This window comes from Oncorhynchus masou, unplaced genomic scaffold (assembly GCF_036934945.1).
Source record: "Oncorhynchus masou masou isolate Uvic2021 unplaced genomic scaffold, UVic_Omas_1.1 unplaced_scaffold_6___fragment_4___debris, whole genome shotgun sequence".
NCBI lineage: Eukaryota > Metazoa > Chordata > Actinopteri > Salmoniformes > Salmonidae > Oncorhynchus > Oncorhynchus masou.
In genome coordinates, this window is record NW_027016659.1 from 96,557 (window position 1) to 124,332 (window position 27,776).

Here is a 27,776-nt window from a genome sequence, read left to right on the forward strand (position 1 = left end):
CAAACCCCAGAGGTGACTTATTGCCATTATAAACTCGTTATCAACGTAATTAGAGCAGTAAAAATACATGTTTTGTCATACCCGTAGTACAACGTCTGATATACCACGGCTGTCAGCCAATCTGTACTCAGGGCTCTAACCACCCATTTTATAATGTAATTTATAAACTTGGTGGTTCGCTCCCTGAATGCTGACGGGTATGACACAACATTTATTTGTTTATAAGTAAGCAATCCTATGGTAACAAAAACATAAACAATTAAGTAAAAGGACCTGCTTTTCTTTCTTTCTCTGGTTGTTATTGTAATACCTCATGATAAGCCATATTCTTCAAAATCAAGGGGTGTATTTCATTTGTTGAATGGAGGCCTGCTGCATATCTACCACAAGATGGCGATCAGGGACAAGCATTTATAACTCTCCTTCACCAGCCATAGGCAAGCTCGACCATTTAATTTATATATTTTCAAAACAATATTCTTCAGCCATAAATCACATGGCCTTAGACCAACAGAACCTTTTTTTTGGGGTTGGGGGGGGGGGATTCTAAATTACAGCAAGATATCTCTTTGCAAAATTAACCTTTATCAATACATTTATGCTCTAGTTTCTTCATTTCCCCCTACAACTAGCCTACTGTACAAAGCGTTTTAGGTTTCAAAGCCACTATATATAGGTTTTTGTACAATTTAAATGCATCCCCAAAGTGTGTTATGTGTTTTCTCTATTAGTGTATTTAACTTGCACAAGGTTGTTATTTTGGTGCATACCGTTATTCTGACTAAGACAAAGAACATTGGGATGGTTTATGTGACAGCCGGCTCTAGGTTTTAATGATGCACACACATGCACACACATTTACAAATTCACATACATGTTCCTCTCTCTCTATCTTGATCTCTCTCACTCACTCTGTCAGACCCACACACATCTACAGACTCAAGCATACAGACACCACCCCCTTTCTCCCTTCCTCTCTCTCTCTCTCTCTCTCTCTCTCTCTCTCTCTCTCTCTCTCTCTCTCTCTCTCTCTCTCTCTCTCTCTCTCTGCCTTTCTCTCTCTCTCCCTCTCCCTTGTCTGTCAGTGTGATCAATGGCTTGACTTCCTCTTTTTGGTATGGCTGTAGGCTGTATACAAGAACGCAGGATTCGCGTGGTGCTGCTCTCAGTTTCACAGCAGCAGCAGCCAGCAGTGCTTGAAGACAATTATATCTAAAAAACACGCCGGATTCCCTCTGCAGTCAAGATGAGTGCAGGGGATGTGGTCTGCACCGGCTGGCTCATCAAATCTCCCCCTGAGAAGAAACTAAAGAGATATGTGAGTAGAAGAACAGGCTGTGCAGGTGGCTGGATCTGTGCTATTGTGATACATTTTACCCAAGCAGTAGTAGTACTAGTTCCTGCTGCAGAGCAGTGTGTTTGTGTGTGTGTGTGGGATTCTCAGCCATCAACACAACTGCAACTGCAATGCCGTTAGTTCACAAGATACTGTTGGTTTATTTTCCCAAATGAAGCTTGCAGAGGCATGTAGAATCATGACCATTACATGCCTTTTTGTAAATAGTGTTTTCATGCAACCTCACCTGTGTCTTCCTCCTCATTTTTATAGTAGTGGCCATTAATGACATACTGTATGACATACTGTTCATGCTGATGTGCATCATCAATGCACTGTGAAAATAAAATGTTGATACCCTTCAGCAAACGCAAATTCATTTTAAACATATAAACTGCTTATAAACCATTATGTTTACCATTTTGACCTTTGTTAAGAATTTCATAATTTGGGGTTGCCTCTTATTAAATATTCAAGTGCAGTATACTCTAATGCTAACATGTCTGGATGAGCGTGTTTGACCAGAAGTGAAATGGGACAAGTGCCTTGCATGGAAATCTGCAGTGTTTCTGTAGGGGTCATGTGAGAGTGTTGTTGTGTAAGGAGGAAAGGGGGAGGCTACCCATTCTGGGATGTGTGTTGAGACTGTTGGTCTCTCATTCTGTGAAAATTGGGGATGTTGTGCAAAACATGAGAAGTGCTGTCACTGCCAAGCAATACAAAATGACCCGACAGGCAGAAATGACCAGGCTTTATGATGGCTGTTTGCACTTCCAATCTCCAGAGGAGAGAGGACTAGGGCTTTTCTGAAAACTAGCACAGAGAAAGGGGGACAGTGGTAATTCACTGGAGGGAGAGTCACTTAAGAGACACTATTTGGTGGAAAATAGTTCAAGGGCTTTGTGGAGGACACAGACAAACAGGAAGGACATGGTTTTCCATTGCAAGAACCAGACTAACCATACACAATAGCCATGTGTGTGGGCATGCGTTGGACATCACTCCTTACCAGGGTTGGGTAGGTTACTTTTTAAATGTAATGTTACTTTATAGGTTGGTTATGTAGACTTCTTCTAACCCATCGCTTTCTACTACATCATATAATAATACAATTTAATTACATCTTTACATTAAAAACCTAAGTCTATCAGAATTCCAGTCATTCCAATAATTGTTATACCCCTTTGATCTTCAAAAATAGGACTTGGAAATATGGAAGAATAGATTAGCCAAATTGTTTTACCTGAGCATAACCCCAAAACTAAAGACCTATTAGCCAGCCCTGTTGTTTATGATTTTGTTGTCATGGAAAACTTATTGGGCTCATTGATTCGAGTTGAAATCCTAACCCTAACTGCTAACCTCATGGAATGGAATGCTTTGAGCGCTACTGAAAAGTGCTACTTGCATGTTAAAAATGAATGCCATATGCTGCATTTGCTATAGGCCTATTGTTTACCATTTTGTTAGTGACACTTTGATATCTTGATAATATGCATCTGTTTAAAGGACAAATCCACAGATGAAACAATAACAAAATGGCCGCCCACTTTTGTTTCGGTAAAAAACTGAGGGATGGGCCTGGAGAAATGTAACCACTCTCAGATTAATAGACAGAGCTATGGATGCAAGGATTCATGATATAAAAATGATTGTTTTAACCCTGTTATGAGGCTAAGCAGTGTTTGTTTACATTTGCGATGTTTACATGCATTGGAGAAAACAAACTTATATTTTGGGTTGTCATGGAGCGTGACAGTTGAACTAAGCTCATGAGGCATTTATAAGTTAAATTCTTCAAGAATCAATGCATACATACACTACCGTTCAAAAGTTTGGGGTCACTTAGAAATGCCCTTGTTTTTGAAAGAAAAGCAATTTTTTTGTCCATTAAAATAATATAAAATTGATCAGAAATAAAGCTTAGACTTGTTAATGCTGTAAATGACTATTGTAGCTGGAAACAGTTGGTTTTTAATGGAATACCTACATAGGCGTACAGGCCCATTATCAGCAACCATCACTCCTGTGTTCCAATGTCAAGATGTGTTAGCTAATCCAAGTTTATCATTTCAAAAGGCTAATTGATCATTAGAAAACCCTTTTGCAATTATGTTAGCACAGCTGAAAACTGTTGTCCTGATTAAAGAAGCAATACAACTAGCCTTCTTTAGACTAGTTGAGTATCTGGAGCATTCCATGCTGTGTAGGGTGCCGTCTTTCGGATGGGACGTTAAACGGGTGTCCTTACTCTCTGAGGTCATTAAAGATCCCATGGCACTTATCGTAAGAGTAGGAGTGTTAACCCCGGTGTCCAGTCTAAATTCCCAATCTGGCCCTCAAACCATCACGGTCACCTAATAATCCCCAGTTTACAATTGGCTCATTCATCCCCCTCCTCTCCCCTGTAACTATTCCCCAGGTCGTTGCTGCAAATGAGAACGTGTTCTTGGACAACTTACCTGGTAAAATAACAGATAAATAAATAATAAAATGCTGATTACAATGTAATTGAGAAAACACAGAAACATCCTTTCTGAATTTAAAAGTAACCCTTGAAGTAGTCATCTAGTTTTTCAAATGTATCTGTAATCCCATTACAATATTTTTGCCGGTAACGTAACGGAATACAGTTACAGCAATTTTGTAATTCTTTACATGTAATCCGTTACTCCCCAACCCTGCTCCTTACACACACCAAGTGAAGGCCCAGAGCAGCTAGCTCTTAGAAACACTGATGATCAGACTCAGACAATCAGAGTTTACATTTGAAGTCGGAAGTTTACATACACGTTAGCCAAATACATTTAAACTCAGTTTGTCACATTTCCTGACATTTAATCCGAGTAAAAATTCCCTGTTTTAGGTCATTTAGGATCACCACTTTATTTTAAGAATGTGAAATGTCAGAATAATAGTAGAGAGAATGATTTATTTCAGCTTTTCTTTCTTTCATCACATTCCCAGTGGGTCAGAAGTTTACATACGCTCCATTAGTATTTGGTAGCATTGCCTTTAAATTGTTTAACTTGGGTCAAGCGTTTCAGGTAGCCTTCCACAAGCTTCCCACAATAAGTTGGGTGAATTTTGGCCCATTCCTCCTGACAGAGCTGGTGTAACTGAGTCAGGTTTGTTGGCCTCCTTGCTCGCACACATTTTTCAGTTCTGCCCACAAATTTTCTATAGGATTTAGGTCAGGGCTTTGTGATGGCCACTCCAATACCTTTACTTTGTTGTTCTTAAGCCATTTTGCTATAACTTTGGAAGTATGCTTGGGGTCATCGTCCATTTGGAAGACCCATTTGCGACCTAGCTTAAACTTCCTGACTGATGTCTTGAGATGTTACTTCAATATATCCACGTAATTTTCCTCCCTCATGAAGCCATCTATTTTGTGAAGTGCACCAGTGCCTCCTGCAGCAAAGCACCCCCACAACATGATGCTGCCACCCCATACTTCATGGTTGGGATGGTGTTCTTCAGATTGCAAACCTCCCCCTTTTTCTTCCAAACACAACGATGGTCATTATGACCAAACAGTTTCTTCAGACCAGAGGACATTTCTCCAAAAAGTACGATCTCTGTCCCCATGTGCAGTTGCAAGCCTTGCAAACAAAAATATTATGATTTAGAAACTTGAAACATAATTCTCAATAGAGTAGGCATAGTTTATTTTCTAGCATAGTTGAACTCACGCTCAATAAGACAGTTATCACCCACAACAAGGAAGTGTTTTCATACATGATTCTATAGAGGTTTCTAGAGCGTGAGTATATTTCCTGTTAGCAGGTTGATAATTCTCACATTATGTATTTTAAATGTGCTTTGACTTACTGAAAATGTACCACTGAAGAAGGACATGAGCTTCCCTGCTCTCTGTCTCTCTGCTCTATACTTTGTGATGCAAATTAGGATTGACAACTCGTCCACTGTTTATAGTTGATTTGAATATGAGTGAGGGCACACCAAGCCAGAGTTTTGGTTTCAAACAAACGAACAAACAGTCTGAGTATTTTCATAACTCTCTAGATAGATCATCACAAAGTGATACAATGTACTCCCAAATTGGTGGCTGGTGGGTTATAGCACACACTTACTTTGTCAACTGAGATAGTAAAAACAGCGTAACACAGACAACTACAAAATGTGTTGTTTCCAGTATGGCTAATACCTCTGACTCTTCAAAACAAATCATGTCTTCTTTATGATAGATTGTTTCACCAAATGTACTCTCAAAGCTCAAAAACAGCTGATTTAATTTCAAGTCATGTAGTGTTCCATGCCAACAGACTTCTGACTAATTGAATAATGCATGAATCACCTGAATGCTGCATTTATGAGGCAACTGTATAAAAATATACAACTCCTGCTAAAAAGGTGGAATTGGAAATGGCTTTAAATAATACATGGGTGAAGTTTGAAACAGACATATTATGGAGGTCAGTCATGAATATTTGACTTTTAGAATATAGATGAACCTATGACTTATAGCCCATGTGAGTGACCATGAGGTCATCACGATCAAGATCAAAACGTTAACAATACTTCAGTTAGGCCTACTTACTCCGTATCAGAATTAAGAGAGCCAGCTAAGCATCAAATTCCCATAGCATTAAAGAAAACAAAATGGCTCCTATACCAATCAGTATCCATACTGACATGAAAAAACGAATCTCAGCAGAAAAAGAGGTTGCCTTTTTAATCTTCCCCAATAAGTTAGTGAACCACTGCAGTACAAATAGCTTTTTGTTTGTGTCAGACATTCTCTTTTACGTAGAATTCACTTCCTCTTCTTGTTGTCAGTTCCAGTACCAAAAGCAAGAAAAAGGGTATTGTCTATAGTTAAATTAAGGTTTTGTAGCTAAACTTCCCACTGAACATGTTTAGAAGAGCAGTGATACATCTTCCTTTTAATTGTGTGTGAAAAACTGATTGACACAGGTCACAACACTGGAGATTACATGAGGATATAAAACATTGATCTGTACAAATCATCTTTAGTCACAGTCAGGGGACATAAAAATATTAAAAGCAATTCTGTATTGAGCTACAGTACCATGTTCAGATTGTTCACTGACGGTTCTGTTGATGACCTATAAAATAGACATAGATATACTGACATTCTATTGCTGAGGCCTTGGTTGAAACTAAATTCACATCAAATTGCATCAAACATAATATCCAACCAAATACCTCTAAGGTTACTAACCAACTAAGGCAACTAGTCTACATACTGTATGCATGCAGAATAATTGTAATAGACTGAACAAAAATGTAAACACAACATGCAAGCTGTTTCATGAGCTGAAATAAAAGATCCTAGAAATGTTCCATATGCACAAAAAGCTTATTTCTCTCAAATGTTGTGCACAAATTAATTTACATCCCTGTTAGTGAACATTTCTCCTTTGCCAAGATAATCCCTCCACCTGACAGATGTGGCATATCAACAAGCTGATTAAACAGCATGATCATTACACAGGTGCACCTTGTGCCGGGGACAACAAAAGGCCACTCTAAAATGTGCAGTTTTGTCACAATTGGCATGCTGACTGCAGGAATGTCCACCGTTGCTGTTGCCAGAGAATGTTAATTTCACTGCCTCCAACCTCGTTTTTAGGAGAATTTGGCAGTACGTCCAACCGGCCTCACAACCACAGACCATGTTTAACCACACTAGCCCAGGACCTCCAGATCCGGTTTCTTCACCTGCGGGATTGTCTGAGACCAGCCACCCGGACAGCTGATGAAACTGTGGGTTTGCACAACCAAAGTACTTCTGCACAAATTGTCAGAAACCATCTCAGGGAAGATCATCTGCGTGCTCGTTGTCCTTACCAGGGTCTTGACCTGACTGCAGTTTGGCGTCGCAACCAACTTCAGTGGACAAATGCTCATATTCGATGACCACTGAAATGCTGGAGAAGTGTGCTCCACACGGATGAATCCTGATTTCAACTGTACCGGGCAGATGGCAGACAGAGTGTATGGCGTTGTGTGGGAGAGCGGTTTGCTGATGTCAATGTTGTGAACAGAGTGCCCGATGGTGGCGGTGGGGTTATGGTATGGGCAGGCATAAACTACAGACAATGAACACAATTGTATTTTAATTGTATGTCCCAGTTCTTCCATGGCCCGCGTACTCACTAGTTTTTTTCACCCATTTGAGCATGTTTGGGATGCTCTGCATTGATGTGTACGACAGAGTGTTCCAGTTCCTGCTAATATTCAGCAGGCCACAATCAACAGCCTGATCAACTCTAAGCTAAGGAGATGTGTCGCGCTGCATGAGGCAAATGGTGGTCACACCAGATACTGACTGGTTTTCTGGTTTTCTGGTTTTCTGATCCGCCATTACCTTTTTTAAAGGTATCTTTGACCAACAGATACATACTTATCTGTACTCCCAGTCATGTTAAATCCATAGATTTGGCCCTAATATATTTTTTTTAAATGACTGATTTCCTTATATGAACTGCAATTTAGTAAAATCTTTGAAATTGTTGCATGTTGCATTTATATTTTTATTCCGTGTATATATATATTTAGAAACTGGGTGGTTTGAGCCCTGAGTGATGATTGGCTGACAGCCGATGTATATCAGACATTATAAACTGGGTGGTTCGAGCCCTAAATGCTGATTGGCTGACAGCCGTGGTATACCAAGGGTATGACATTTATTTTTACTGCTCTAATTACGTTGGTAACCAGTTTTTAATAGCTATAAGGCACCTTGGGGGTTTGTGATATATGGCCAATATACCACGGCTAAGGGCTCCGCGTTGTGTTGTGCATAAGAACAGCCCTTAGCCGTGGTATATTCCACACCACCTCGGGCCTTATTGCTTAAGTCTATTAGTACATGCAACAGTACAGTATGTTGATCTGTCTGGCTCCCTGTCCCCTAGGCATGGAGGAGACGATGGTTTGTTCTTCGAAGAGGACGTATGAGTGGGAATCCAGATGTGTTGGAGTACTACCGAAACACAACCTCAAAGAAGCCCATCCGCACCATCGACCTGAGAGAGTGTGAGGTTCAGATGCAGACGGAGCAACGCCTGGTCAAGAGGGAGTTCCAGAACCAGCACCTCTTCGTTATCAAGACGTCGTCTCGCATTTTCTACCTGGTGGCCAAGACTGAGGAGGAGATGAACAGTTGGGTCAGCCAGATCAGGGAAATCTGTCACTTTGGACCTCTGAGTCTGGATGATGGGACAGGTAAGGACCTGGCATAGAGACACAGTTCAATACGGTCACAGTTTAAACGCCTTGGGTATTAGAAATGCGCATTACAAATTAAATGAATTAGACTGCTCTAAGTACGTTGGTAACCAGTTTAGGGGCTCCAGAGTGGTGCAGAGGTCTAAGGCACTGAATCTCAGTGCTAGAGGCGTCACTACAGACACACTGGCTCGAATCCAGGCAGTATCACAACCGGTTGTGATTGGGAGTCCCATAGGGCGGTGCACAATTGGCCCAGCGTCGGCCGGATTTGGCCGGTGTAGGCCATCATTGTAAATAAGAATATGTTATTTACTGACTTGCCTAGTTAAATAAAGGTTAAATTAAATGTATTTTTTTAAAATTATAATTAGTTACAAAATCACATTCATATGTTCAATTTCTACAAAGAATATAGAGAAACACTATTTGGTATTCAACTCTTGTTGGAGGCTTTTGTCCAGTGACCTACAGTAAGAATGTGTGCACATGTGTTTGTGTGTGGGTAGAGTAGCCATGTTTAGGGAAGGTTGTCTATACTCAAGACTGAGATAAATCAAATCAAATTTTATTGGCCACATATACATGGTTAGCAGATGTCATTGCGAGTGTAGCGAAATGCTTGTGCTTCTAGTTCTGACAGTGCAGCAATATCTAACAAGTAATCTAACAATTCCCCAACAACTACCTAATACACACAAATCTAAGTAAAGGAAAGGAATAAGAATATATACATATAAATATATGGATGAGCAATGACAGAGCGGCATAGGCAAGATGCAATAGATGGTATAAAATACAATATGTACATATGAGACAACAAGCCATTTAGGTGTCTGATGATTTCTCTGTGTTATGAGCTTCTTAAAAATGGACATGACTGGTAAATCAAGGACCGTCTCAGAGAAGCCCGCAAAAAATATATATTATTTGAAGATGTGAATATTAATTTGCCATGTGTAGTTTTGCATTGCATTTAAAGGAGACGTTTGAATTAAATGTGTTTATTCTCATTAATGCTCCAAGCCAAGTATGATACTTTGCCTCTTCTTGGCCGTTAAAGTCCCTGGGCTCAAGAAATGTACTGATGTCCCTCAATGACATATTGTAGTATATTAACTATTTTTGGAGTATTAGGTTGAGGTTAGAAATATTTTTCGCAAAAGGGCCCCTGACGTACATGTACAATCAGAAAAGTGCACACTAAAATGATAGGCACACACACGTATGCAGACACACACACAAGCACAAATGTAGGCATGCACACACGTACCCATGCATACACCTACTTCAATGTTGTAGCAATAATCAAATCAGACCCATTTGGCAGACAGATTCTGATTACAAACAGTAAATCACTGAACAGTGCTGAAGTAAAATGTGATTTATTTTACCCAATTCAGTTACAAGTTATCTTTCTCTGTGAAACTCATAGTGCCATAGATATTACAACTCTCCACAGGCATGCAAGTTCAGCTAGGGTGATGCTTGAACAGTTAGACACCAAGCTCTCTTGTCTTCATGTCTTATTAACTCCAAACCAGGGGGAGAGCTGTGGATAAGAGCTGTCAGTTGGAACATTTAGTTAAACATTGTTCTGTATGGAGCAGATAGAGCCGACTACATGATCTCCAGACAAAGAGAAGAGATTATAGCCCAGAGGAACAGTGGCAAACCCCAGGTTTACACATTACTGGGAATGATAACACAATGTCAGACATTCAGTCAATGAAATCCTGAACTAGTTTACTATTCAGTACACACACAAAAATCTTTCCAACACACACTGTCGTAAATCCATTGTGTGACAAAATACAACAGATAATGCCACAATTTCATTATTTTCTGCAGTTTCATGTGCTGAATAAATACCTTTAGGCTTTACAATATGCCTCATAACTATAAGGTACTTACAGCATTTAAATAATTTTCAAATAGTAGTAACAGTGTATCTCATTGTCTCCAGAAATTTGAATACACAAAGCGTTGATAGACCAAGCTATTATACTCTACCACATGGTGATACTCACACTCATACTTTGGTCTTTATAACTATACCGAACAAAAATATAAACACAACATTAAACAATTTCAAAGATTTTACTGAGTTACAGTTTTTCACGCCCTGACCTTAGAGAGCCTTTTTATGTCTCTATTTGGTTTGGTCAGGGTGTGATTTGGGATGGGCATTCTATGGTTTGTTATCTAGGATTTTTGTATTTCTATGTTTTGGCCAGGTATGGTTCTCAATCAGGGACAGCTGTCTATCGTTGTCTCTGATTGGGAACCATACTTAGGTAGTCCGTTTCCCTCCTTTCTTTGTGGGAAGTTCACTTTTGTTTATGGCATATAGCCTGCAGCTTCACGGTTAGTTTTGTAGTGTTTATTGTTTTGTTCGGCGTCTATTCCTAAAAAAAAAAAATATGTACGCTCACGACGCTGCACCTTGGTTCAGTTCCTTCAACAGCCGTGACAGAACTTTCCAACACCAAAGGACCGAGCAGCGTGTAGTGGACTCCTGGACATGGGAGGAAATCCTGGACGGGAAAGGACCCTGAAGGCAGGCTGGGGAGTATCGCCGTCCACGGGAGGAACTGGAAGCAGCTAGAGCTGAGAGGCAGCGTTATGAGGGAGCAAGGCTGGCAAGGAAGCCCGAGAGGCAGCCCCCAAAATTATTTGGAGACCTGAGCCAACGTCCCGTGCTTACCGTGGCGGGCGTTGTACTGATCAGGCACCGTGTTATGCGGTGGAGCGCACGTTTTCTCCAGTACGTGTTCTTAGCCCGGTGCGCTACATCCCAGCTCCCCGCATATGCCGGGCTAGGGTGAGCATTCAGCCAGGAAGGATTGTGCCAGCCCTGCTCTCCAGACCTCCAGTACGTCTCTACGGCCCAGGATATCCTGCGCCAGCTCTGCGCACTGTGTCTCCAGTGCGTCTGCACAGCCCAGTGCATCCTGTGCCTGCGCCCCGCATGTGCCGGGACAAAGTCACCATACAGACAGGTCGGATTGTGCAGGCTCTTAGCTCGAGACCTCTAGTGCGCCTCCACAGCCCAGTGAATCCTCTGTCTAGGACAGGGCCTCCTATATGTCTCTCCAGCCTGGTGAGTCCTGTGCCTGCGCCCAGAACTAATCCTCTTGCATGTCTCCCCAGCCTGGTGAGCCCTGTGGCAGCTCCACATACCAGACTGCCCATACGTCTCCTCCCTCCGGTGATGGTCCATGGCAAGAAGCATCCAGTGATGATCCATGGCACGAAGCCTCCAGTGATGATCCATGGTACAAAGCCTCCAGTGATGATCCATTTCAAGAAGCCTCCAGTGATGATCCATGGCAAGAAGCCTCCAGTGGTGAGACATGGCACGAAGCCTCCAACGAGGGCCTCCTGTCCGGAGCCTCCAGCAACGCCCTCCAGTCCGGAGCCTCCAGAGACGGCCTCCAGTCCAGGGTCCGCAGAGACGGCCTCCAGTCCGGGGCCCGCAGCAGCGAGGGTGCCCCGTCCGGGGCCCACAGCAGCGAGGGTGCCCAGTCCGGGGCCCGCAGCAGTGAGGGTGCCCAGTCCGGGGCCCTTGGCAGCGAGGGTGCCGAGTCCGGGTGCGGCGGCGAGGTTCCCCACACCAGAGGTGTCACCAAAGCGGGGTGAGCCAGAGGTGGAGCGGGGTCTGCATCCCGCACCTAAGCCGCCACCACTGATAGATGCCCACCCAGACCCTCCCCTATAGGTTCAGGTTTTGCGGCAGGAGTCCGCACCTTTGGGGGGGGGGGGGGGGGGTACTGTCACGCCCAGACCTTAGAGAGCCTTTTTATGTCTCTATTTGGTTTGGTCAGGGTGTGATTTGGGGTGGGCATTCTATGTTTTGTTATCTATGATTTCTGTATTTCTATGGTTTGGCCGGATCTGGTTCTCAATCAGGGACAGCTGTAGCTTCATGGTTTGTTTTGTAGTGTTTATTGTTTTGTTCGGCGTCTTTTCCTAATAAAAAGAATATGTACGCTCACCACGCTGCACCTTGGTCCAGTTCCTTCACCACCCGTGACACAGTTACAGTTACAGTTCATATAAGGAAATCAGCTTTAAAAAAATGTAGGGACTTGGATCAGAAAACCAGTCAGTATCTGGTGTGACCACCATTTGCCTCATGCAGCACGACACAACAGAGTTGATAGGCTGTTGATTGTGGTCTATGGCATGTTGTGACACTCCAATTCAATAGCTGTGTGCGAAGTTGCTGGATATGGAAGTTGCTGGATATGGGCAGAAACTGGAACACGTTGTTGTACACGTCAATCCAGAGCATCCCAAACATGCCCAATGGGTGATATGTCTGGTGAGTATGCAGGCCATGGAAGAACTGGGATATATCCATGTCCCAGAAATTTTGTACAGATCCTTGTGATATGGGGCCACGCATTGTCATCCTGAAACACGAGGTGATGGCGGCGGATGAATGACACAACAATGGGCCTCAGGATCTCATCACGGTATCTCTGTGCATTCAAATTGCCATCAATAACATGCAATTGTGTCCATTGTCGGTAGTTTATGCCTGCCCATACCAAATTCCCACTGCCACCATGAGGCACTCTGTTCACAACGTTGACATCAGCAAACCGCTCACCCACACAACGCCATACACGTGGTCTGCAGTTGTGATGCCGGTTTGGACATCCTGCCAAATTCTGTAAAACGACGTTGGAGACGACTTATGGTAGAGAAATTAAAATTAAATTATCTGGCAACAGCTCTGGTGGACATTCCTGCAGTCAGCATGTCCATTGCATGCTCCCTTAACCAACGTTGGAGATGGCTTATGGTAGAGAAGTTAACATTCAATTCTCTGGCAACAGCTCTGGTGGACATTCCTGCAGTTAGCATGCCCATTGCACGCTCCCTCAAAACTTGAGACATCTGTGGCATTGTGTTGTGTGACAAAACGGCACATTTTAGAGTGGCCTTTTATAGTCCCCAGCACAACGCGCACCTGTGTTATGATCATGATGTTAAATCAGCTTCTTGAATGCCACACCTGTCTGGCGGATGAATTATCTTTGCAAAGGAGAAATGCACACTAACAGAGATGTAAAAAATGTTTGCACAGCATTTTAGAGAAATAAGCTTTTTGTACGTATGGAACATTTCTGAGATATTATATTTCAGCTCATGAAACATGGGACCAACACTTTACATGTTGCATTTATATTTTTGTTCAGTTTATAATGACCTCAGTTACTGAAAGCCCAGCAGAGATGGTTGCCAGTAATGAAGTAACGACAATCTATAAGCAATGTGTGAATGATAAGAACATTGATGTTTCGTCGTATATAGATCTCAGGCTCCTGTCTGCATGTTCTCACCACTCAACTAAAATCATTTTAACAGAAAATGAATAGTTATAGCTGTGTAGCTACTAGTTAGCACCTCGCCTAAAATATTTTCAATAGAAAAGTCAAACACATAACGATGCATGCACAGCACACAGTCACAAACTACAGTATGTACAGTATATGGTTTGGAAAAGTAAAGAAATAATACATTTTTCAATAATTACACTGCCTGGTCTTTTTTTTCTCATTCTTATGCTTTATGGTGCTGGTCAAATAATGTTTATTCTACATGTCACATATTTACACAAAATAGAATGAGTATACAAAACATTAAGAACACCTGCACTTTCCATGACATAGACTGACCAGGTGAATCCAGGTGACATCTATGATCCCTTATTGATGTCACTTGTTAAATCCACTTCAATCAGTTTAGATGAAGCGGAGGAGACAGGTTAACGAAGGATCTTAAAACTTTGAGACACTTGAGACATGGATTGTGTTTGTGTGTCATTCAGAGGGTGAATGGGCAAAACAAAACATTTTTGTGTGAAGAACTGCAATGCTGCTGGGTTTTTCACGCTCAACAGTTTCCCCTGTGTATCAAGAATGGTCCACCAGCCAAAGGACATCCATCCAACTTGACACAACTGTGGGAAACATTGAAGTCAACATGGGCCAGCATCCCTGTGGACCGCTTTCAACACCTTGTAGAGTCCATGCTCTGACTGTTCTGAGGGCAAAAGGGGGTGGTGGTGGGGGGGGGGGGGGGGGTGTTCCTAATGTTTGTTATGTTCAGTGTATAACATGTTTATACCTATACATTTGTTGTGGTTATACTGTACCATAGTGGACTTTTTATTAGAAAATGGGTTTCTCAGTCTGAATAGTTACATGGTTGGGGATTTGTTTACAGTAAGGGAGACATGGACAAGCGCAAATGCATTAAAAGCACTACAAATTCATTGCACTGCCACCTGCTGGAGAGTACTGACAACTACGTTTCAGAGATCACATTTATCAAGAGAGATCAGGATTCCTGTCTGACTCTGGCCCAATGTCTGTGTAACATTATCCTGAGCCAGCCCAGAACTAATGTAGAAACTATGGATTTCTTCTCTCTATTCTCTCTAATCCCCCTGTTCTTTTTCTCTCCCCATCTCTCTGTCTTTCAGAATCTGAGGAAGTTTTCTCTCACACCCCAAACCCCCAGCAGGTTTCACCAGCTCTCTCCCGAAGTATGTCATTCATTTCCAACCATGACTTTGTGGCCAATGGCAACAGCAGAGTGGAGATGCAGAGCCAGATGGAACCCAACTATCCACTGGATTACCTATTCCTCTCACAGTGTGAGACAGGGAGGTTCAGCCTCTCTAGGTAAATAGCCTCTCAAACATCAAGCTGGACACCATATCAACACCAGATGTTGTTTAACACTCTACTGCACACATTTAATTTTTTAATTTAATAAAAAGTGCAGTATGCAGAAATCGCTCCGCCATTTCCTGGTTGCAAAAATTCGAACAGTTCGCCTAATTTCAGTTTGTGACAAAACAAGCAAGTATAGTGTAAAGAATCATTGTACCATCCAAACCGCTGTGAAATATATTTTCACTAACCAAAATATTGTATTTTCAGCTGTTTGAAGCTGGTGTACAAAACCGAAAGTAAAAGACGCAAAAATGAAATTTAAGAACATAAAGCATAAAAATAGTGCACATAGAACATATCTACCACTTCTTAGACTTGCTTTCAATGAGAATGACAGATCTATAACTCACATTTCGATGTGAATTTGGTCAGGTCACCCAAAAAGTTACATATTGCATCCCCCCCAAAAAATATCCATTCTATTCTTGGAAGATTTAGGCTTTCTGATTATGTATCAATAATTTCAACAACAAAAAAATGTCTTTTACCCCCATCACCCAGATTAGAATGTTTTGCCTCAGGGCAACTCTGTGCCATAAGGGTACTAAAACACCAAGGCATATAGTATTGGGCATATAGTATTTCACTGCCTCTCAAACCTGATTCTGTGGTTCATTCTTCCTCACAGTCCTCTAGATCACTGTCCTCACTATCAGAAGCTATGATCCTAACTGCTCAATTAGGCTAATTTTGCCCATAGAATTTCCCTGTGTCAATTGCCTGTGAATGTCAGTGGATATGTTGGCAAAAACATTGACCAAAGTCATCATTTCAATCAAACTACATGTCTTTCAGTGAGTATGATATTGCCCTGAAAAGTAGCATAACTGCTCACCATTGCCCTGAGGCAACAAAAAGAAAACTACATTTTAAAAATGTATTCATAAAAACTAAATATGTTAAAAACCTAATAAATATGCTTCTTTAGAGATTTGTCAAGTAATCTCTATTTAAACATGCAAAAGTCTGAAATATTTCTTAACCTTCGCTCACACCATGCGCTCACGTCACTCTGCTTCCTGAAGACGATCCCTCCCCCAATTGATACATCACACCAACTTCTGCACCTCATTGGATTGTTTACAGACGTCATCACATATTTTGATGTTTAGGTTAAATGATGATAAATGATAAACACTGTATTTTTATTTTTATTTATTTTATAGATGCGACAGCTTTTCAAATTCGGAGAGATCTCTGGAACAAAATTCATCAGACACTACTACTGAAGATGTCTTCTCTTCACCCCTCGGCACTGATCCTTCTCCATCTCCCTTTCCCCATACTGGCCCATTTCCATCCCACTTCCCTCACACTGGACCATCTCAGTCTCCCTTTCCCCACATTAGGACGCATGACCCCCCTTTCAGCGCACCATGTGGCCCCACGTCAACCTCATCCTCTCCTCGAACACTCCATCGTACACCAGATGTCTTCCAGTTTGACAAGCCATACTCTTCTGCCATATTGGAGGCAACTAGTGATGGACTAACGCCCCCTCCTCTACCCCCCAAGCCTGTCCACCTCTCAGAGCACCTCAGAGATGACTGCTCCCACGGGCCTCTGGCAGGAATTAGGCAGCAGCTCACAGGCCAACCTGCACTCATCCCCCGTAGGATCTCTCTGTCAGGCCTGCCAGACCACTTCAGAAGAGGTACAGTATATAACCAGCAGAGTCCTTCAGTCTAGGCCAGGGTTCCCCAACTGTGATTTTATTTTGCCCCTCAAGTTTTCTGCATTTTGAATGTATTTTTTATTGTTTGACTTAAGACTACAAAAACACCAGGAAATCAGTTCCAAGTGATTTTAAATTTGGAAATCTGATCCAAAGTATTCCTAAACAAAATAGAGCTCTGTATGTGATTGTATTATAATGTAAGCAAGGTTTGAAATTATTATGTTTTCGTCAAATATATCTGTTTCTAGCTTCTTGCGGTCAATTTGCAGTCTCCAATTGTATAATTACACTAAAAGTATCTGGACACTGGCTCGTCGAACATCTCATTCCAAAATCATGGGCATTAATATGGAGTTGGCCCCCACTTTGTTGCTATACCAGTCTCCACTCTTCTGAGAAGAGAAGGCTTTCCATTCAGGCTGTATCACAACCGGCCCTGATTGGGAGTCCCAAAGGGCGGCGCACAATTGGCCCAGCGTCGTCCAGATTTGGCCAGTGAAGGCCGTCATTGTAAATAAGAATTTGTTCTTAACTGACTTGCCTAGTTAAACAAAGGTTAAATAAAAATAAAATAAATGTTGGAACATTGCTGCGGCGACTTGCTTCCTTTCAGCCACAAAAGCATTATTGTGGTCAGGCAATGATGTTGGGCGATTAGGCCTGGCTCGCAGTTCCAATTCAATTCCAAAGGGGTTAGATGGGGTTGAGGTCCGGGCTTTGTGCAGGCCAGTCAGGTTCTTCCACACCGATCTCAACAAACCCTTTCTGTACGGCCCTCGCTTTGTGCACAAGGGCATTATCATGCTGGCAACAGGAAAGGGCCTTCCCCAAACTGTTGCCACAAAGTTGAAGCACAGAATCGTCTACAATGTCATTGTATGTGGCAGAGTTAAAATTTCCCTTCACTGGAACTAATGGGCCTAGACCGAACCATGAAAAACATCCCCAGACCATTATTCCTCCTCCAGCAAACTTTACAGTTGCCACTATGCATTGAGGCAGGTAGCGTTTTCCTGGCAAACCCAGATTAGTCCGTCAGACTGACAGATGATGAAGCGTGATTCATCACTCCAGAGAACGCATTTCCACTGCTCCAGAGTGCAATGGCGGCACGCTTTACACCACTCCAGCCAAAGCTTGTCATTGCGCATGGTGATGATAGACTTGCTCGGCCATGGAAACCCACTTCATGACGTTTCCGACAAACAGTTCTTGTGCTGACGTTGCTTCCAGAGGCAGTTTGGAACTCGGTAGTGAGTTTTGCCACCGAGGACAGCCGATTTTTACGCGCTGTGCATTGTAACACTCGCCGGTCCCGTTCAGTGAAATTGTGTGACGTACCACTTTGCGGCTGAGCCGTTGTTTCTCCTAGAATTTTCCACTTCACAATAACAGCACTTACAATTGACCGGGGCAGCTCTAGCAGAGCATAAATGTGACAAACTAACTTCTTGGAAAGGTGGCATCCTATAACGGTGCCACGTTGATAGTCATTGAGCTCTTCAGTACGGGCCATTCTACTACCAATGTTTGTCTATGGAAATTGCATGGATGTTTGCTCGATTTTATACACATGTCAGGAACGGTGTGGCTGAAATAGCCAAATCCAATCATTTGAAGGGGTGTCCACATACTGTTTCGGCCCCATGACCATTCACTCAAGAAAAAATCGGCCTGCAGCTGAATGTAGTTGATGATTTCTGGTCTAGACCCTTTATACTTGCCGCCACATACTGTATGCTCATCAATGTGGTATATGTAATCAATATAGTCAGCACGTGTATTTATTCTGACCTAACATGTTTCCAACCACATAGTATGCCTGGTGTCATTGTTTCTGTTATATAACATGATAACCACCTTCATTAGTGATATTTCTGTCTTATCTAGGAGACATTGAGGGGAGTGCATTGAGGAGCAGGAACAAAAGGCTTAGTCTCAATTTGGTGAGAAAACATGTACCTACAACGGATGAGAACTGAATGTTTTGCACATAATTTTGTCAGATAGTTCACAGCAGGGAATAATTCTTAACTGTCATTGTTTCCTTTCTGAATCTCAAACAACAATATAGGATTTGTAAGTGACTTATTACATCATTCTACATCATCCTAAGTTGGTCTGGTCTTGTTGTCTTGTAGCCACATTTCATTGCCACTCAAAGTCCAAACTGCCATGAGGACTCTTACGTGTCCATGGCCTCTCCGCGTGTCTGTGTTGGTGAAGATGTATCGGACGGCTACATCCCTATGAGCCCCACTCCAATTAGCTTCCTCAAGGCTAATTGCAAAACAGAGGCCCCTCTCGCTCCCACCCCCCTTCCCATTGCAGATCTACCTGGGGATCTAGAACCACCTCCAATCAACAGGGATCTCAAACCACGCAGGAGAGGTAATGAACAAAAAGGAAGTAAAAAAACATCTATAAAAGGGCTTCATAATGTATTTAATCCTCATTCCAGCAGTGGGTACTAAGTAGAGGAAGCATAAAAAAAGCGTTCATAAGCATGTATTTTGAGGAAAAGCAAAATGAAAAAGGTTTTCACATTCTATTGAATCTTGTGACTCCCTGTGATAGTCTCCTTTCAGGACAGTATTTCCTGAGTCAACATTTGCAGCATGGCTCTATTTGAAAAATTGCTGTTTCAACACAAATGTCCTTTGTTGGGGGAAAAGTACAGCTGATCATTATTATCCGATAGAGAATTTGAGGGTTGCTTGCCTCACCTCACCATATTGTTTCTCTGGTTTGCAGCACGGCCTCCACCACTGGACCTGAGGGGTCTGTCCACTATCAGAGAATGTCCGACTCATATGCCTTTGATCAGAACCATGACAGAGCCAGGGTGAGTCCGAAATTTTACTCTCTTCATCCTGAATTCTCAGCTCTCTTTCTGTCCAAATTCTAAAATGAAAAAAAGCTGGATTTATTTGTGTGTGTTTGTTTGTGTTGTTCCCAGAAATTCACTGCAAGGAAAACTGGGAATTAAAGGAGACCAAGAAGCCAGCATTCCAGTAGTAAAGTTACCTTCTATATTGACATGATAAATAGTTATACATACACTTCTGTTTCCGCAATCATCAGCGAGAAGAAAAGTACCCAAGTCAGTTCATAGACAGACTACTTCCCTCCCCTAACCATGAATAATTCAGCTGTTGTGTCTAAACTCTGAGTTCCAAACTGCCTAAAGCAGGGGAATAAAGCTTTGAGCATCATGAATATTTATTTATGTTTGGGGTACTAAGAAAGGCTTAAAATATTACAATTGATATTCACCTGAAACTAGCGATACAAAATGAAAAATGTTCTGTATTAGTGAACCATATGACATCACATATTCCGAGATCAAAATATGTATGAATGTGAGGTGAGACTCATTGTAACTGGGATTCTTTTCATTTCAGGAGTCAAGGCAACAGTTCTCCACTACAAACGAGGGCGCCTCCCAGCCGTGGCTTAGGAGATCAAACCTTGACTACCTTTCACTGGATTTCAATTCCGCATCCCCATCTCCTGTGCAAAAGGTAAGCTTGATTGAATAGACAAAGGTCAAATGGTAGGAATGGGTGCAGCGGGATACTTCCTGGGAAGGAGAGGCAGACCAAAACACAGTGTGGTTATTTTGATACATCTTTAATAAAGATGAAAATAGAACAATATACAAAAACAAGAAACGTGAAAAACCGAAAACAGCCATATCTGGTGTAACAAAAACACACACACACACACACACACACACACACACACACACACACACACACACACACACACACACACACACACACACACACACACACACACACACACACACACACACACACACACACACACACACACACACACACACACACACACACACAATCACCCACAAAATCCAACACAAAACAGGCTACCTAAATATGGCTCCCAATCAGAGATGACTAACACCTGCCTCTGATTGAGAACCATATCAGGCCCAAACACAGAAACAGACAAACAAGACATCCAACATAGAATGCCCACTCAGATCACACCCTGACCAAACAAAACACAGAACATACAAAGCAAACTATGTTCAGGGTGTGACAATGGGTTTGTTTCCAAAGCAAGACATTGATTTGATTTGACCATTTTAAAAACATAAAAATTTTACACCACCAATTTTACACACCTGAAGGTACCACATTCATCTGTACAAACAATAGTACGCAAGTATAAACACCATGGGACCACGCAGCCGTCATACCGCTCAAGAAGGAGACGCATTTGTCTCCTAGAGACATACAGTTGAAGTCGGAAGTTTACATACACTTAGGTTGGAGTCATTAAAACTAGTTTTTCAACCACTCCACAAATGTCTTGTTAACAAACTATAGTTTTGGCAAGTCGGTTAGGACATCTACTTTGTGCATGACACAAGTCATTTTTCCAACAATTGTTTACAGACAGATTATTTTACTTATAATTCACTGTATCACAATTCCAGTGGGTCAGAAGTTTACATACGCTAAGATGAGTGTGCCTTTAAACAGCTTGGAAAATTCCAGAAAATTATGTCATGGCTTTAGAAACTTTTGATAGGCTAATTGACATAATTTGAGTCAATTGAAGGTGTACCTGTGGATTTATTTCAAGGTCTACCTTCAAACTCAGTGACTCTTTCCTTGCCACCATCGGAAAATCAAAATAAATCAGCCAAGACCTCAGAATTATTTTTTGTAGACCTCCACAAGTCTGGTTTATCCTTGGGAGCAATTTCCAAACACCTGAAGGTAACACATTCATCTGTACAAACAATAGTACGCAAGTATAAACACCATGGGACCACGCAGCCATCATACCGCTCAAGAAGGAGACGCGTTCTGTCTCCTAGAGATGAACGTACTTTGGTGCAAAAAGTGCGAATACATTCCAGAACAACAGCAAATGACCTTGTGAAGATGCTGGAGGAAACAGGTACAAATGTATCCATATCCACAGTAAAACAAGTCTTATATCGACATAACCTGAAAGGGCGCTCAGCAAGGAAGAAGCCACTGCTCCAAAACCGCCATAAAAATGCCAGACTACGGTTTGCAACTGGACATGGGGACAAAGATTGTACTTTTTGGAGAAATGTCCTCTGGTCTGATGACCAACTGTTTGGCCATAATGACCATCATTGTGTTTGGAGGAAAAAGGGGGGGGCTTGCAAGCCAAAGAACACCATCCCAACCGTGAAGCACGGGGGTGGCAGCATCATGTTGTGGGGGTGCTTTGCTGCAGGAGGCACTAGTGCACTTCACAAAATAGATGACAACACGAGGAGGGAAAATGATGTGGATATATTGAAGCAACATCTCAAGACATCAGTCAGGAAGTTAAAGCTTGGTTGCAAATGGGTCTTCCAAATGGACAATGACCCCAAGCATACTTCCAAAGTTGTTGCAAAATTGCTTCAGGACAACAAAGTCAAGGTATTGTAAGAGGTATGGAATGGCCATCACAAAGCCCTGACCTCAATCCTACAGAACATTTGTGGCCAGAACTGAAAAAGCATGTGCGAGCAAGGAGGCCTACAAACCTGACTCAGTTACACCAGCTCTGTCAGGAGGAATAGGCCAAAATTCACCCAACTTATTGTGGGAAGCTTGTGGAAGGATACCCGAAGCGTTTGTCCCAAGATAAACAATTTAAAGGTAATGCTACCAAATACTAATGGAGTGTATGTAAACTTCTGTCCCACTGGGAATGTGATGAAAGAAAGAAAAGCTGAAATAAATCATTCTCTCTACTATTATTCAAACATTTCACATTCTTAAAATAAAGTGGTGATCCTAACTGACCTAAAACAGGGAATTTTTACTAGGATTAAATGTCAGGAATTGTGACAAACTGAGTTTAAATGTATTTGGCTAACGTGTATGTAAACTTCCGACTTCAACTGTACCAAAATTGCCTAGGATAAGATACACAAAAAAGTCAAAAAACTTGTTTCCATTGTGGTCCTCTCATTATGGTCCTCTCATTGAATCAATTCAACCATTTAACAGTGTTAAAAGTGCCTGTCTTTTACTTTGAACTGCCACTGGCAGTTTTAAAGGACCTCAAATTACCGTCATCATCCACTGCAATTCCCTATGTTCATTCTATTGTGTGTGGACATATCAAAAACTTATTCATCTATAGTAATTTCACTTTGTCTCTGCATGCTTAATTGATACACATGACAGTTAACAGATTGGTGTCACATTTTCATTATTGGCACTATGCTCACTCTTATCGTTTAATCTGCAATTGAATGTTCAATGCGCCTATATCGAGGAAACATGATTTTTTTGGTAACTACATGATTCCATATGTGTTATTTTGTAGTTTTGATGTCTTCAGTATTATTCTACAACCTAGAAAATAGTAAAAAATAAAGAAAAACCATTGAACGAATAGGTGTGTCCAAACTTTTGACTGGTACTGTATATATAGAGTCACTAAAAGTGTTAAACAAATCAAAATATATTTTATATTTTTTATTCTTCAAAGTAGCCACCCTTTGCCTTGATGACAGCTTTGCACACTCTTGGCATTCTCTCAACCAGCTTCACCTGGAATGCTTTTCCAACAGTCTTGAATGAGTTCCCACATATGCTGAGCACTTGTTGGCTGCTTTTTCACTCTACGGTCCAACTCATCAAAAACCATCTCAATTGGGTTGAGGTTGTGTCACGGCCTGATCTGTTTCCTGTGATTGTCGCCACCCTCTCCAGGTGTCGCTTATTTTCCCCAGTGTATTTATCCCTGTGTTTCCTGTCTCTCTGTGCCAGTTCGTCTTGTATGTTTAGTCAAGTCAACCAGCGTGGTTTTCCCGTACTCCTTTTCTATTATCTTTTTATAGTCACCCCGGTTCTGACCCCTGCCTGACTCTGGACTACTTTCCTGCCTTCCTGATCATCCTTCCTGCCCTGACCTTGAATCTGCCTGCCCTTCGGTACCAATTGAACTCTGATCTGGTTTTGACCTTTTTGCCTGTCCACGACCATTCTCTTGCTTACACCTTTGGATTAATAAACATTGTTTATTAAGGTCATCTGATGCAGCACTCCATCACTCTCCTTCTTGGTCAAATATCCCTTACACAGCCTGAAGGTGTGTTGGGTCATTGTCCTGTTGAAAAACAAATGATCGTCCCAGTAAGCGCAAACCAGATAGGATGGCGTATCACTACAGAATGCTGTGGTAGTTAACCCGGCTAGTTAAGTGTGCCTTGAATTCTAAATAAACCACTGACAGTGTCACATGCAAAGCACCATATCACCTCCTCCTCCATACTTAACGGTGGGAACTACACATGTGGAAATAATCTGTTCACCTACTCTGCGTCTCAAAGACTCAGCGGTTGCAACAAAAAATCTCAAATGTGGACTCATCAGACCAAAGGACAGATTTCCACTGGTCGAATGTCCATTGCTCGTGTTTCTTAGCCCAAACAAGTCTCTTCTTATTATTGGTGTCCCTTAATAGTGGTTTCTTTGCAGCAATTCGACCATGAAGGCCTGATTCATGCAGTCTCCTTTGAACAGTTGATGTTGATGTGTCCTTTACTTGAACTTCTGTGAAGAATTTATTTGGGTTGCAATCTGAGGAGCAGTTAACCCTAATGAACTTATCCTCTGCAGCAGAGGACCTGTGGCGGTCCTCATGAGAGCCAGTTCATCATAGCGTTTGATGGTTTTTGCGACTGCACTTGAAGAAACTTTCAAAGTTCTTGAAATTTTCCGGATTGACTGACCTTCATGTCTTAAAGTAATGATGGACTGTCATTTCTCTTTGCTTATTTGAGCTGTTCTTAACATATGAACTTGGTATTTTACCAAATATGTCTATCTTCTTTATACCACCCCTACCTTGTCACAACACAATTGATTGGCTTAAACTCATTAAGAAGGAAAGAAATTCAGCAAATTAAACTTTTAACAAGGCACACCTGTTAATTGAAATGCATTCCAGGTGACTACCACATGAAGCTGGTTGAGAGAATGCAAAGCTGTCATCAAGGCAAAGGGTGGCTATATTGAAGTATTGCAAATAAATGTTGATTTGTTTAACACTTTGTTTGGTTACTACATGATTCCATATGTGTTATTTCATAGCTTTGATGTCTTCACTATTATTCTACAATATAGTAATAAAAAAAATAAGAAAAACCCTTGAATGAGTAGGTATGTCCAAACTTTTGATGGGTAATGTAGAAAGCATAGGGCGGCAGGTAAACTAGTGGTTAGAGCGTTGAGCCAGTAACCGAAAGATCATTAGTTCGAATCCCGATCGAGCAAGGTGAAAAATCATCCGATGTGCCTTTGAGCAAGGCACTCAACCCTAGTTAATCCAGGGTCATCATTGATAATAGCTGGTCGTGACCCCACTCTCTGGGAGTGTGGGACATGCAAAAAACACATTTCCAATTCACACATGAATATTAATACACATGTGAAATAGGACAAATAATTACAAAGTGTTGTGTTCTGTATGTGACATTTTCTTTAAGTCTCACTTTTGCATTGACTCATATGTTAGAAATCGAGCCAAATTATTGGTCTGTTTCACCATCTGAGCAGGGGTGCAGAATAGGTTTTCATTTCAATAGTACTTGAAACCATATGTACTGGTCATACCTTAAAACAGTGAACAACATACATATATTGCATGTATCATCTAATTTGTTTGGTTTTATTGGTCCAACTTCCATCTGATTTCAATAGCCCAGAAGTAAACAATAGAATACATTGCGGAATTGGCTCAAATATCACTTGCAAGGTGTAGTTGTGCCTATTTCCATGGTCATGAATTTGGCTCATTGTTTTGGTGATTCACAGCAAAAAGACATAGTGAAAGGAATACTAATGGCTGGAATACAGGCTGGACCATAGAGGACATACTGTATGTCATGAACAATAAGACTGCATTATAACCACTGAATAACTGACAAAACAGCATCAATTTAAAATTGTTTTTCACGTTATGGAAAGGTGGGAAGTGTCATCTATGTACGACTGATAGTTCTATTCTGGATACAGGTTTGGATTGAATAATGTCCTTACCTTAGTTTACTGTACACCAACTCTGCTGTGATGTCTTCCAGAAGCCCTTACTTACTGATGAACACAGGGTGGACTATGTGCAGGTGGATGAGAAAAAGACTCAGGCCCTGCAGAACACTAAGATGGAATGGAAGGATGTCCGGCAGTCTAAAGTGTAAAGTGTAAATCAGACGGAGAAAAAGTAAGATGGGATAAAACTTTCCATTTCACAGAACAAGTGGAGCAAATGCAACATCACATTAAATATATGTCATAACAGATGGTAGCTTATCTCAAAGAGAGCAATTCTTCTTTCATGTACAAAATAAAAGCACTTTGAAATTTATCAGATATAAACATCTATGAGAGAAGAAAGTAGACGGTGGTGTCAAAAAAGGTTTAAATTACTGGTTTGTAGTTTGGGGTATCAACATTCACTGTACAAATATCACATCAAAGTTACACTGTGAATGTCACCTTACCATGCACTGTGTCACAATGCTGTTTTTGTATCAAATGCTATGCAATGAAAAGGACATTGCTCATTGCTCATTATTTTGCTGAAACAGATTGTATGGATTCTTAATACACAGGAATTCAGGGATTATGTTTTTATATGAACAATGGTCTGAGTTTGAGATCATCTTAAACCAAATGAACACGTGTCTAAGTGTTAGCCATGGAATCCTAAAGACAAACATGCATTAATGCTTCTGCCCAGCATATTGCATTTGTTGTTGTTTTTTAAGTTATGATGCCTTCGATTGGCAGCCAGCAGGAATAGAGCCATGCAATCTGTAGTCATGCACATAGGGAGTGAATGGAGTAGTATCTATCATTCAGAGAACTCATACAGTATCAACAGGATGAAAATCTCAGACCTGATACTGTGTAGGCCTAACAGTACTGTGTTGTTACTGTTTAGCAGAAGGCAGATTTTTGCATGCGTGTAACATACATCCTTTGTCCCGACCTTGTCCACATTCTTATAGTGCCCACATTTTCAGACAGGTGTAGATGATTGAAAGACGCATTGTGATCTGATCGTCTTGACCACTTCTGGAGATAGTCAAGGACCCACTGTGTCTGGATATGTTACAAATGCAGACGGATCTGGACAGTGAAATCATCATTATCCCATCGTCTAAAACCATTGACTTATGGAATTCATTTTTTAAATGTATTTTACCTAGTAAGTTAACTGAGAACACAAATAATTTGTCAAATAATGTGCATACAGGGAGGGACAAGGAAATCTGGTCACAATGTGGACACAGTGAAAGGATATGAGACATTTTAATTCCATGTGTAGACATATTTCAGAACATGTGGGCACAATAAGAATGTGGACAAGATCAGGACAAAGGACGTATCTTAGCGCCAGGTATAAATAAAGCCAGATGGTACCGATGACTCAAACCACAATCTCCACACCATCTTGATAGGTCAATCTACAGCAGAAAGCACAAATCACTCAGTGTGCCTATCCGAAACTTGGTGAGGGTGAATAACTACCTTACAATGAACGATCGGCACACAAATGTTGGGAAAGCCGCAGTCTTAACTAGATGTTTCTACAGATGGAATTGAACCCATTATTTTAGCATAAGCGGTACCAGCTTCATGTTGTGTTTTGTTTTAATGTATGTTTTAACGTGTCCATGTAATGTATGCTTTAACATGTCCATGTAATGTATGCAAAGATGCACATCTAAGAATGTTTTCATGCTTTAATAAATCACTTTTACCTGAAA

At 41.4% G+C, this 27,776-nt stretch overlaps 1 protein-coding gene across 3 annotated transcripts; it reads left to right on the forward strand.

Moving 5' to 3' along the window:
- The first annotated feature begins 1,011 nt into the window (after positions 1–1,011).
- On the forward strand, positions 1,012–27,776 carry LOC135538989 (GRB2-associated-binding protein 3-like). 3 transcript variants are annotated; one of them, XM_064964877.1, is made up of 10 exons: positions 1,012–1,318; positions 8,245–8,554; positions 15,057–15,258; positions 16,479–16,966; positions 18,881–18,936; positions 19,132–19,381; positions 19,745–19,835; positions 19,950–20,007; positions 20,395–20,514; positions 26,085–27,776. In XM_064964877.1, exons 1-10 carry the CDS (start codon positions 1,247–1,249, stop codon positions 26,199–26,201), a joined length of 1,764 nt encoding a protein of 587 aa, XP_064820949.1. In that variant the 5' UTR covers positions 1,012–1,246; the 3' UTR covers positions 26,202–27,776. The 3 variants fall into 3 exon arrangements, with proteins under 3 accessions (XP_064820949.1, XP_064820952.1, XP_064820951.1); XM_064964879.1 differs by lacking the exon at positions 1,012–1,318 and adding an exon at positions 2,014–2,354; XM_064964880.1 differs by lacking the exon at positions 18,881–18,936 and having other exon boundaries at positions 19,322–19,381.